This window comes from Oncorhynchus mykiss, chromosome 16 (assembly GCF_013265735.2).
Source record: "Oncorhynchus mykiss isolate Arlee chromosome 16, USDA_OmykA_1.1, whole genome shotgun sequence".
NCBI lineage: Eukaryota > Metazoa > Chordata > Actinopteri > Salmoniformes > Salmonidae > Oncorhynchus > Oncorhynchus mykiss.
The window spans coordinates 66400522-66414073 of record NC_048580.1 but is presented as its reverse complement, the minus strand read 5'-3'; the positions used below and the strand labels follow the sequence as shown (position 1 = coordinate 66414073).

Here is a 13552-nt window from a genome sequence, read left to right as displayed (position 1 = left end):
GGCAGCCTGAAAGGAGATGATACAGCCTCTCAGATAAGCCTTCAGTGTTTCCCACAATAATGCTGGGGAAGTCTCTGTGTTGTTATTGGTATCAAAGAAAAATGTAATTTGGTCTTTAAGATATTCTGTGAGGAGCTGAGGATTCAACCTCCAGACCCTCTCGTTTGGTACAATGTCACCTAATCTCAGGGAGAAGGTGAGTGGACTGTGGTCCGAGATTATAATCATGATACCTCACATTACAGGTATAGGGGAGTAGTCTAGCATCCAACAAAAAGTAGTCAAAAGGAGTATTCCCTACCTGTAGGGTTAACGATCCTCCATATATCAAATAAGTTCGATTTTTTTATGTAGGTATTCAAGAATTCGCTTGAATAGGAGGTAGGGGTTCGCCGGGTAGAGGATCTATCCAAATATTGGTCTAGCACACAATTAAGCTCCCCTCCAATGACCTGGTTAGTATGGAAGATATCTGGAATCAGGGCAAGGACTCTTTTGAAAAAAGAGGGGTTATCAATGTTTGGCCCATAGATATTTAGTAGAGTTACTGAAGTAGAGTGGATTTCTCCTATTACGATCACATAACAACCCTCTTTATCCGCAATAGTGGTTTTATGTAGAAAGGGAATTCCTTTCCGTATCAGAATCGCTGTGCCTCTCGTTTTGGCAGTGAAGTTAGAGTGATACTTGCCCCACCCACCTACAATTAAGGTTGCTATGAGAGTTATTTTTCAGATGGGTTTCTTGCAAAAATATAATATCAGACGAGAGTGCTTTCAAGTGGGCTAGGACCTTGCCTCTTTTAATTGGTTCGTTTAAACCCTTGACATTCCAGGAAGTGAATGTAAGCCCCGCCTTCCTCTCGTTTGTAGTTCCTATGGTGGCCTGCATAACATGTAACTCAATAAAATGGTAAGAAAGCGCACCAAGTCATCACGATCAGCATATGTAGCACCTACACCCGAGCAGTATCCAACCCACCCCTCCCCCCCTGCAAGCACCTTTACTTCCCACCCTATTCCCCTAATTTTCCCAACACTTACCCCCCCATCAACCCACATTTAACAGGCATGCACAAACAGGAGAGAGAAAAAAACTAAAAATAATAAACAGTGATTAAACTAACTTAATCATGTAAATGTAATTAACTAGGAAGTCGGGGCACCAAGGAAAATATTCAGATTACAAAGTTATAATTTTCCTAATAACTTTCCGATATTTTAATATCTGATCAATTAGTCTTCCAATTAATGAATTATTCTTTACCTCACGTTAGTCTCATTCCAAACGTCGTAAATTGTTGGTTATCTGCACAAACCCAGTCTTCACTATGAATCCTAGCTGCAGACTAGTAATTAGCATCAAAGATTTGTTCTTATTCTGTCAGTATCAATAGTCTCGTGGTATGGTTAAGAATTCAGCAATCTACTCAAACCTTAGCCCTCTCAGTTATCGAGGTAAGCTGGTCTGAAGATGATTCTCCAGGTGGGGGTTATATTCGGAAGAGCAGAAAAAGGCAGTCCCATGACGCCAGATCAATGTCTGTGCTCATGGGGCGGGCCAATGACTTAGTTAACTTTAAAGGAAATTGGGTTCCCTTTCATTAAACAGTTTATAATCACATTACATAATTTCACAAATAGTTTAATCTTTACTCATTCATTTTATACAACAATTAGATACAAGCCTCATAACTGAGACTCTTGCATAAACAGAGTTATGGTAATGTGGCTGTATTGTCTCTCATGAGTTTCACAAACGTGAAACAAAATGGACCGGTCGCAGCTGGATTCTTCCCCGACCGTGTACACCTTCTCCAAAACATGTACATTGTTCAGTTCTCAAGTTCTATGCTGGAGAAGAGGTTCCTTTGTTCTCCTGTGAAACCTTCTCTCTCTCTATACTGTCTGGCCATGAGGAAGAGAGTCTCCTCCAGGAATTTATGACCTGAGATAACAGCAGTCTGGGTGTAGACGAGACAGAGAGGGGGAAGGCACGCTATACTCAAAGAGGGCCATGTCATGACACAGTCTAACCAGACATCATGGGAAAATCGAAAGAAATCAGCCAAGACCTCAGAAAAAAAATTGTACACCTCAACAAGTCTGGTTCATCCTTGGGAGCAATTTCCAAATGCCTGAAGGTGCCACGTTCATCTGCACAAACAATAGTATGCAAGTATAAACACCATGGGACCATGCAGCCGTCATACCGCTCAGTTCTGTTTCCTAGAGATGAACGTACTTTGGTGTGAAAAGTGAAAATCAATCCCAGAACAACAGCAAAGGACCTTGTGAAGATGCTGGAGGAAACAGGTAGAAAAGTATCTATATCCACAGTAAAAACGAGTCCTATGTCGACATAACCTGAAAGGCCGCTCAGCAAGGAAGAAGCCACTGCTCCAAAACCGCCATTAAAAAGCCATACTACGGTTTGTAACTGCACATGGGGACAAAGATCCTACTTTTTGGAGAAATGTCCTCTGGTCTGATGAAGCAAAAATAGAACTGTTTGGTTATGTTTGGAGGAAAAAGGGGGAGGCTTGCAAGCCGAAGAACGCCATCCCAACCGTGAAGCACGGGGCTGGCAGCATCATGTTGTGAGGGTGCTTTGCTGCAGGAGGGACTGGTGCACCTCACAAAATAGATGGCTTCATGAGGTAGGAAAATGATGTGTATATGTTGAAGCAACACCTGAAGAACTTAAAGCTTGGTCGCAAAAGGGTCTTCCAAATTGACAATGACCCCAAGCATACTTCCAAAATTGTGGCAAAATGTCTTAAGGACAACAAAGTCAAGGTATCGGAGTGGCTATCACAAAGCCCTGACCTCAATCCTATAGAAAACTTTTGGGCGGAACTGAAAAAGCATGTGTGAGCAAGGAGGCCAACAAACCTGACTCAGTTACACCAGCTCTGTCAGGAGGAATGGCCCAAATTCACCCAACTTATTGTGGGAAGGTTGTGGAAGGCTACCCGAAAAGTTTGACCCAAGTTAAACAATTTAAAGGCAATGCTACCAAATATTATTTGAGTTTATGTAAACTTCTGACCCACTGGGAATGTGATGAAAGAAATAAAAGCTGAAATAAATCATTCACTCTACTATTTTTAAAAGGTAAAGCGCCGCCTTATCTCAGCTCACTAGTCACGACAACAACACCCACCAATAACACGCGCTCCAGCAGGTACATCTCACTGATCATCCCCAAAGCCAACACCTCCTTTGGCCGCCTTTCCTTCCAGTTCTCTGCTGCCAATGATTGGAACGAATTGCAAAAATCTCTGAAGCTGGAGACTTCTATGTCCCTCACTAACTTTAAACATCAGCTATCCGAGCAGCTAACCAATCGCTGCAGCTGTACATAGCCCATCTGTAAATAGCCCATCCAATCTACCTACCTCATCCCCACATTGCTTTATTTACTTTTCTGCTCTTTTGCACACCAGTATTTCTACTTGCACGTCATCATCTGCACACCTATCACTCCAGTGTTAATTTGCTAAATTGTAATTACTTGCTACTATGGCCTATTTATTGCCTTATCTCCTCATGCCATTTGCACACACTGTATATAGACTTTATTTTTTTTCTATTGTGTTATTGACTGTATGCTTGTTTATTCCATGTGTAACTCTGTGTTGTTGTTTGTGTCGCACTGCTTTGCTTTATCTTGGCCAGGTCGCAGTTGTAAATGAGAACTTGTTCTCAACTGGCCTACCTGGTTAAATAAAGGTGATATAAAAAATTAAATAAATAAATTATTCTGACATTTCACATTCTTAAAATAAAGTGGTGATCCTAACTGACCTCAGATAGGGAATTTTTGCTAGGATTAAATGTCAGGAATAGTGAAAAACTGAGTTTAAATGTATTTGGCTATGGTGTATGTAAACTTCCGACTTCAACTGTATATTAGTGTATATATTAGTGAGCATATTAATGTATATGTCAGTGTGTATATTAGTGTGCATATTGGTGTTTATGTCACTGTGTATATGTCAGTGTGTATATTAGTGTGTATATTATTGTGTATATGTCAGTGTATATATTAGTATGTATATTAGAGTGTATATTAGTGTATATATTAGTTAGTGTATATATGTGAATGTTAGTGTGACTGTACTATATGTGTGCCTGACAGAGAACAACATCAGTCTTATTGCCTCGCGGGGTTTCTCTGGTCTTCCCAACCTGGAGAGTATAGATCTGAGCAAAAACCGACTGGATGACGACTCACTCAGCCATCACCTCTTCTCTGTAAGTCTCACCAGATTTTCACCACTACCATGTTGTATGATTGACCTGCTGGAGAGTAAGGGTTGGGGGTTCGAGATCTCTAGATGCATCTGCTAAATGACCAGAACAGTCTTGCATGAGTCAGCATATTCCTATAACAGTAGCTGGTAATTGGCTGACAGTAGCTGAGTCAGTATATTCCTATAATAGTAGCTGGTAATTGGCTGACAGTAGGTGAGTCTGTACATGTATACTCTATAATAGCAGCTGGTAACTGGCTGACAGTAGGTGAGTCAGTATATTCCTATAATAGTAGCTGGTAATTGGCTGACAGTAGCTGAGTCAGTATATTCCTATAATAGTAGCTGGTAATTGGCTGACAGTAGCTGAGTCAGTATATTCCTATAATAGTAGCTGGTAATTGGCTGACAGTAGGTGAGTCTGTACATGAATACTCTATAATAGCAGCTGGTAACTGGCTGACAGTAGGTGAGTCAGTATACTCTATAATAGCAGATGGTAACTGGCTGACAGTAACTGAGTCTGTACTCTATAATAGCAGCTGGTAACTGGCTGACAGTAGCTGAGTCAGTACATGTGTACTCTATAATAGCAGCTGGTAACTGGCTAACAGTAACTGAGTCTGTACTCTATAATAGCAGTTGGTAACTGGCTGACAGTAACTGAGTCAGTACATGTATACTCTATAATAGCAGCTGTTAACTGGCTAACAGTAACTGAGTCAGTACTCTATAATAGCAGATGGTAACTGGCTGACAGTAACTGAGTCAGTATACTCTATAATAGCAGATGGTAACTGGCTGACAGTAACTGAGTCTGTACTCTATAATAGCAGTTGGTAACTGGCTGACAGTAACTGAGTCAGTACATGTATACTCTATATTAGCAGCCGTTAACTGGCTGACAGTAACTGAGTCAGTACTCTATAATAGCAGCTGGTAACTGGCTGACAGTAGCTGAGTCAGTACATGTGTACTCTATAATAGCAGCTGGTAACTGGCTGACAGTAACTGAGTCAGTACATGTATACTCTATAATAGCAGCTGGTAACTGGCTGACAGTAGCTGAGTCAGTACATGTGTACTCTATAATAGCAGCTGGTAACTGGCTGACAGTAGCTGAGTCAGTACATGTGTACTCTATAATAGCAGCTGGTAACTGGCTGACAGTAGCTGAGTCAGTACATGTGTACTCTATAATAGCAGCTGGTAACTGGCTGACAGTAACTGAGTCAGTACATGTGTACTCTATAATAGCAGCTGGTAACTGGCTGACAGTAGCTGAGTCAGTACATGTGTACTCTATAATAGCAGCTGGTAACTAGCTGACAGTAGCTGAGTCTGTACTCTATAATAGCAGCTGGGAACTGGCTGACAGACTACAGCAGGAACACACTCTGGTGTCCTGGCTCCTCTTACAGCTTTTCACAATCTCTTACAAACTTAAATGTGGTACTTGAGGCATTCTGGGTGAAACCATTAACTCATGTACCTTATCTTCATACCAAGTCTGCAAAACTGCAAGCACATCATGTGCTTTACACTCAGTTTGCAATTGTAAAACACACTTATCTCAAAACACTAAACACAGTTATTTACATTAGACACATCATTCAAAACTAACAGGTCTTATGTTTCGTTTGGAAAACACTGCCATACAAAATGTCACACTCATTTACCGATTACCTAAACCCAGTGCTCGCATATGAAAACACTTAAAGCTTATTTCTTCCCTTAGAAATCAGAGCTTAAGCACTATAAATAGGCTTCGGGTTACGTTTCTTGGTTTGGACAACAATGGAGGCCAATTAAAGGAGAGAAAGTTAGAGGAAGAGGAGTGAGAGTAAGAGGGGGACGATGCTGAGGAGGAGGACACGGACAAGGACGAGGAGGGGGAAGAGGACGAGGACGAGGAGTGGGACAAGGAAGAGGAGGAAGGAAAACAATCACAGATGAGATCCGGGCCACTTTGGTTGATTATGTGGTCAACCATGGTTTGAGTTTCAGGGAGGCTGGGCAGAGGATCCAGCCTAACTTGAGCTACTACACTGCATCTAGTATCATCCGGACATTTTGAAATGAGAACAGGGAAGTAAACCTACCCTCCATACCGTGCTACTGTACTTACAGCACCGCAGCACTTACAGCACTACAGTAACATTGAATTTCCTACTGAAAGAAATCCTGCACCCTGCACCCTAACCTAGACGATCTTTCAATGGAGGAAGAAACCGGCTGTTCACAGCAGAGCAGGAACAGCACATAGTGAATATGTTCACTTCAAACAACAGCATACGTTTAGGACAACTGCAACACCACATCGTCACTGACAACACAACATTCAGTAACATAAATAGGGTGAGTTTATCCTCACTTGGCCTGAAACGCCATCAGATTCGTGTGAAGCAGCTCTACAGAGTACCATTTGAGCCAAATTCTGACAGAGAAACAACTGCGCTATGAATACATACAAGTAAGCTATACTATCCTGTCATTGGTACTGTATTCCAGTGTATAGTGCTACATATTGACTGCTCTATGTCTATTCATACTGTCATACAATAATGTTTAGTCTTGTCTCTTTCAGAGAGTTCTGGAACTAGATGCTGCTGCAGAGCATCATGATTTAGTCTACGTTGATGAGGTCGGCTTTAACATAGCCAAAACAAGACGCAGGGGAAGAAACCTCATACTGCAGGGGTTAGAAACACCGCGCCATCGTCAATGTCCCTGGACAGCATCACAATGTGTGCAGCCATTAATCAGAACAGTGTCCTTCATCATCATGCCACTCTTGGTCCTTACAATACTTCCCACATTATCACCTTCCTTGACACCCTGCCTAATATCCTCATTCCCAATGACCGGAGGAATGGGCCAGAGCAGTCCAGGTTTGTTGTCATCTAGGACAACATAAGTTTCCACCGGGCTGCTCTGGCCCTCAATTGGTTAATTGACAAGCTGATGCTCAACCTGCTGCCATATTCTCCATTTCTAAACCCAATAGAAGAGTTATTTTTAGCATGGCGTTGGAATGTATACGATCGGCAACCTCATCAGCGCATACCCCTTCTCCAGGCGATGGAGGAGGCCTTGTGGTGACATCGACGAGGGGACATGCCAGGGCTGGATACGCCAGTCCAGATGCTGCTTACCCCCGCTGTTTAGCCAGAGAGATCACTTGTGATGTTGATGTGGCGCTGTGGCCAGACCCAAATAGGAGACAGGATGCACCCTAATAGTTTTTTTCTTTATAGTAACAAACCTATTTGTTTGTCTTCTATTGTATTTGTTTTGTCTGTTACTGTTCATCCTGAAATCTGGATGAAAATACAATGTTTTGAGAAAGAAGTTAATTTTATGTTTCTGTTTCTAGGGTAAATATATACTGAATATGCATACATACTGTATATATCTGTGCACATACATGTACGTGTAAGTGCTATGACAAACCGTTGTGGACTCCACTGCACACTGAACCTGCAGAAGACGAGAGTGTTTTACATTTGTCACCTCCTTGTGTAGTTGGCGTGTATATGAGCTAATCGATTGGTTTGTGTGGAGAGTTTTGATGCAAAAGATCTTTTGCAAGAGATGTGTGATGTTTTGCATGTGTGTGTGTTTTGGGGTTGTGTGTGTGTGTGTGTGTGTGTGTGTGTGTGTCTTGGGGTTGTGTGTGTGTGTCTAGAGAAAAGGAGCCATAGTTTCAGAAATCGCGTAAGCAATTGTCAAGAACTGTAAGAGATCAGCTAAGTGTGTGTGTGTGTGTGTGTGTGTGTGTGTGTGTGTGTGTGTGTGTGTGTGTGTGTGTGCGTGCGTGCGTGCGTGCGTGTGTGTACACATGTTCAAGTGAAATACAGTACATGACTACAGCCAATGGGATTGAGATGAAGAGATTATTTTAAGAATGAATTATTTCATGATATCCGTTCATCCAGTAATGACAGAGGCAGGAGGAACAGGGCGGAGTTACTGGGCGGAGTTACTGGGCGACTGACACAGCTCACTGCTTTCACTGGCTACAGATCAAACAGACCAGACCAATACATGCACTAAATAAAGATCAGGGTCAAGCTAGATTTCCAGAAAATGACCATTTTTAACAGTAATCTAAACCGTTGTTTTTCTCCTCCTCTTGTTTTATCTCTACTCCCTGGTAGAATCTGACCCGGCTGAGGAGGCTCAACCTCGATGATAACCAGCTGACACGGATCCCCCTGCTGCCACCTTCACTGGGGGAGCTCACGATGAATGGCAACAAGATCACCAGACTCACCCCTTACAGCTTCAAAGGTGTGTGTTGGAGAGAGGTCCAAGGTTGATTTAATCCCCCCGTAAATAACACACACACTTCTTTGTGACACTCATAAGTATCATCAGTTTGTGTATGTGTGTATGTCTGTGTGTGTGTGTGTGTGTGTGTGTATGTCTGTGTGTGTGTGTGTGTGTCTGTGTGTGTGTGTGTGTGTGTATGTCTGTGTGTGTGTGTGTGTGTCTGTGTGTGTGTGTGTGTGTCTGTGTGTGTGTGTATGTCTGTGTGTGTGTGTGTGTGTTTGTGTGTGTGTGTGTGTATGTCTGTGTGTGTGTCTGTGTGTGTGTGTGTATGTCTGTGTGTGTGTGTGTGTGTGTGTTTGTGTGTGTGTGTATGTCTGTGTGTGTGTGTGTGTGTGTCTGTGTGTGTATGTCTGTGTGTGTGTGTGTGTGTTTGTGTGTGTGCGTGTTTGTGTGTGTATGTATGTGTGCGTGTGTTTGTGTGTGTTTATCTGTATGTGTGTGTGCGTGTTTGTGTGTGTATATATGTGTGTGTGTGTGTGTGTGTGTATGTCTGTGTGTGTGTGTGTGTGTGTCTGTGTGTGTGTGTGTGTGTGTGTATGTCTGTGTGTGTGTGTGTTTGTGTGTGTGCGTGTTTGTGTGTGTATGTATGTGTGCGTGTGTTTGTGTGTGTTTATCTGTATGTGTATGTGCGTGTTTGTGTGTGTATGTATGTGTGCGTGTGTTTGTGTGTGTTTATCTGTATGTGTGTGTGTGTTTACGTTTGTGTGTGTGCGTATGTGTGTTTTTGTGTGCGTGTTTATGTGTGTGTGTGTGTGTGTCCCAGGTCTGTTCCATCTGTTGTCTCTGGAGCTAGAGGAGAACCTTTTCCATGACGGCAACGTGTCCCCTTTGACCTTCAAGCCGCTGAAGAGGGTCCAGTACCTGTGCTTGGACATGAACAGGTTCCGCTCCCTCCCCCTCGGCCTGCCCCGCTCCCTACAGGTCAGAGTCTCCTCATCACCATCTAGAGCATTCTTACAATACAGTCTTGTGGGTTTCTATATTATGTGCGACTAAATGTATGTGTGTGTGTGTGTGTGTGTGTGTGTGTGTGTGTGTGTGTAGGAGCTGAGGATGCGTGATAACCAGTTACAGGAGGTACCAGAGGGGGTTCTGAGTGAATTGGCCAAACTGAGAGTTTTAGACCTTAGTCACAACCTGCTGCATGAGGGCAGCATCTCAGACCGGGCCTGGGTCAAACTAACGTGAGTTCAATTAAGAAATTAATTCAGAAAAGGATCAATCAATCCATTCACCCACCCATTCCAAAAATGAATTAATGCAGGATCATATGACACGAAAAGCATAATTTCTGAATTTCGAAAGTTATATATCTTGAAAACTTGATTGCTGACATGCAAAACATTTTGGGACTATATCAACAATTGATTAATGAAACAAACACCATTTGTTATAGAATGTTTTGTAGTACCTACATCACCCACCGGAGGGTGTGCTGTGCTTGAGAATCAGCACCGCAGATTTTCCTGATTTGTTCTGTTTGATGTAAAATCATTACTCCCCTGCTTGTGCTGATGTACACACACATATGTGTGTGAATTCCTGCTGTTTAGTCAGATAAGCATCAATACAGTACACAGGGTTCAAACCTGTCATTATTATCTTGACAGCTCCACACACACACACACACACACACACACACACACACACACACACGCACGTGAGTCCGATAGACTGTGACAACTGACCCTGTGTACTCAGGGGAACAAATATGTGATGGAGGGAAGGAGGGAAGGAGGAAGGAAAGGGTGTTTTGTGTGTGTGTGTGTTTGTGTGTGTGTGTGTGTGTGTGTGTGTGTGTGTGTGTGTGTGTGTGTGTGTGTGTGTGTGTGTGTGTGTGTGTGTGTGTGTGTGTGTGTGTGTGTGAGTCTTGTTTAAATATAGTGAATTCCAGTGGGTTTATCCCTTGCTCCGTGGGATCCTTGCGAACCACAGCAAGAGCTTTGGGAGAAAAAATACACACAGAGAGGAGAGAGAGAAAGAAAGGGTGTGTGAGAGTGGTGAGGAAAAGAAGGTAGAAAGGGAAAAGGCAGCAAGAAAATGGATGAGAAGAGAGCAGAAGGGAGGAGGGTGAAGAGAGCAGAAGGGAGGAGGGTGAAGAGAGCAGAAGGGAGGAGGGTGAAGAGAGCAGAAGGGAGGATGAAGAGAGCAGAAGGGAGGAGGATGAAGAGAGCAGAAGGGAGGAGGATGAAGAGAGCAGAAGGGAGGAGGATGAAGAGAGCAGAAGGGAGGAGGGTGAAGAGAGCAGAAGGGAGGAGGGTGAAGAGAGCAGAAGGGAGGAGGGTGAAGAGAGCAGAAGGGAGGAGGGTGAAGAGAGCAGAAGGGAGGAGGATGAAGAGAGCAGAAGGGAGGAGGGTGAAGAGAGCAGAAGGGAGGAGGATGAAGAGAGCAGAAGGGAGGAGGATGAAGAGAGCAGAAGGGAGGAGGGTGAAGAGAGCAGAAGGGAGGAGGATGAAGAGAGCAGAAGGGAGGAGGATGAAGAGAGCAGAAGGGAGGAGGATGAAGAGAGCAGAAGGGAGGATGAAGAGAGCAGAAGGGAGGAGGATGAAGAGAGCAGAAGGGAGGATGAAGAGAGCAGAAGGGAGGAGGATGAAGAAAGGCAGAGAGAAACTGTGTGTTTGCATAATGTTGCCAAAGTCCCCGTAATGTAAAACAGATAAACCTATCAGGTAGTTTTTGGATGCCTATTGGCTGTGTTTAGCGTCAGGGCCCATGTGTTAATAAGGTCAAGGGTTAATTGGGTAGGGCACCTACTGTAGGTAGGGGTTAGTAGAGGTCAGAGGTTAGATACATGGTTAGAGTTCAGGCCATCGGACAGGTTTATGAACGTAAATGAAGGCCAGGCCCGACTAATACAACAGCAATAGTGTGGCAAGCAGAGCTCTGTTGAGAGAGGGAGAGACTTGTGTGTCTGGCGATAATTAGTGCACAATATCCTAAGAAAGAGGACTTTTCTCACACCTTGTAATGTAGTCCATACTGACATAATGCTTGGAGACTGATTTTCCCACGTTGCTCCTCAATGTTTTCATTGAGTGGAGTCAGTATTTCACCCAAATCTGGGGATCAGAGGTGTGTGCATGAGTTTGTGCCAGGGTTGGGGTCAATTCCATTTCAATTACAGTCAATTCAGAAAGTAAACCAAATTCCAATTCCAAATGTTTCTTATTGAAAAGCATTGAAAAAGTTGGAATTGGAATTTCCGTGTACTTCCTGAATTGAAATGGAATTGACCCCAAACCTGGTTTGCTCCTGAGACTGCCTGGGCTTCAGGTCGTTCTGTTCTCCCACATAAACTGAGCTTTGTGTCTGTCAGGGGATGTGTTTGTGTGTGTATGTGCATACTCGTGTGCCATTGTGTGTGTGTGTGTGTGTGTGTGCATGCGTGTGTGTTTTGTGTGCGTGTATGTGTGTTAAATATTACTTTTCTTGGCAATCTTTTTCTAATTTCCCCTCCTGAGCTTAGTGGATAAAGAAGAGTATTTCTGTATTAAAGCTTCTCTTTCATTCACCACAGTTCTTTCACCTCTGTCTGGGTCTCAGTCTGTCTTTTGTTTCACTCTTCCTCTCTCTTTCTCTTCTCTCTCCATGTCTCTGTCTCTCTCCATGTCTCTGTCTCTCTCCATGTCTCTGTCTCTTTCCATGTCTCTGTCTCTCTCCATGTCTCTGTCTCTCTCCATGTCTCTGTCTCTCTCCATGTCTCTGTCTCTCTCCATGTCTCTGTCTCTCTCTATGTCTCTCTCCATGTCTCTGTCTCTCTCCATGTCTCTCTCCATGTCTCTGTCTCTCTCCATGTCTCTGTCTCTCTCAATGTCTCTGTCTCTCTCCATGTCTCTGTCTCTCTCCATGTCTCTCTCCATGTCTCTGTCTCTCTCCATGTCTCTCTCCATGTCTCTGTCTCTCTCCATGTCTCTGTCTCTCTCCATGTCTCTGTCTCGCTCCATGTCTCTGTCTCTCTCCATGTCTCTGTCTCTCTCCATGTCTCTGTCTCTCTCCATGTCTCTGTCTCTCTCCATGTCTCTCTCCATGTCTCTGTCTCTCTCCATGTCTCTGTCTCTCTCCATGTCTCTGTCTCTCTCCATGTCTCTGTCTCGCTCCATGTCTCTGTCTCTCTCCATGTCTCTGTCTCTCTCTATGTCTCTCTCCATGTCTCTGTCTCTCTCCATGTCTCTCTCCATGTCTCTGTCTCTCTCCATGTCTCTGTCTCTCTCCATGTCTCTGTCTCTCTCCATGTCTCTGTCTCTCTCTATGTCTCTCTCCATGTCTCTGTCTCGCTCCATGTCTCTCTCCATGTCTCTGTCTCTCTCCATGTCTCTGTCTCTCTCCATGTCTCTGTCTCTCTCCATGTCTCTGTCTCGCTCCATGTCTCTGTCTCTCTCCATGTCTCTGTCTCTCTCCATGTCTCTGTCTCTCTCCATGTCTCTGTCTCTCTCCATGTCTCTCTCCATGTCTCTGTCTCTCTCCATGTCTCTGTCTCTCTCCATGTCTCTGTCTCTGTCTCTCTCCATGTCTCTGTCTATGTATCTCTCTATGTCTCTCTGTATCTCTCTCAATTCAATTCAAGGGGCTTTATTGGCATGGGGAACAACTGTTAACATTGTCAAAGCAAATGCAGTTGATAATAAAAGAAGTGACAACAGTAAACATTACACTCACAGAAGTTCCAAAATAATAAAGACATTACAAATGTCATATTATGTCTATATACAGTGTTGTAACGATGTGAAAATAGTTAAAGTACAAAATGGAAAATAAATCAACATAAATATGGGTTGTATTTACAATGGTGTTTGTTCTTCACTGGTTGACCTTTTCTTGTGGCAACAGGTCACAAATCTTGCTGCTGTGATGGCACACTGTGGAATTTCACCCAGTAGATGTGGGAGTTTTTCAAAATTGGATTTGTTTTCAAATTCTTTGTGGATCTGTGTAATCTGAGGGAAATATGTCTCTCTAATA

General features: G+C 43.4%; 1 protein-coding gene across 2 annotated transcripts in view; it reads left to right on the top strand.

Annotated features, from left to right (window-relative positions):
• The window catches only part of si:dkey-32e6.6 (extracellular matrix protein 2), a 39062-nt gene that overhangs the window by 6991 nt on the left and 18519 nt on the right, over positions 1 to 13552 (top strand). For both annotated transcript variants that reach the window (XM_036947571.1, XM_036947572.1), the window contains exons 5-8: positions 4144 to 4259; positions 8419 to 8551; positions 9357 to 9514; positions 9638 to 9777. In XM_036947571.1, coding sequence (XP_036803466.1) covers positions 4144 to 4259; positions 8419 to 8551; positions 9357 to 9514; positions 9638 to 9777 — 547 coding nt within the window. The remainder of the gene's footprint in view (positions 1 to 4143; positions 4260 to 8418; positions 8552 to 9356; positions 9515 to 9637; positions 9778 to 13552) is intronic.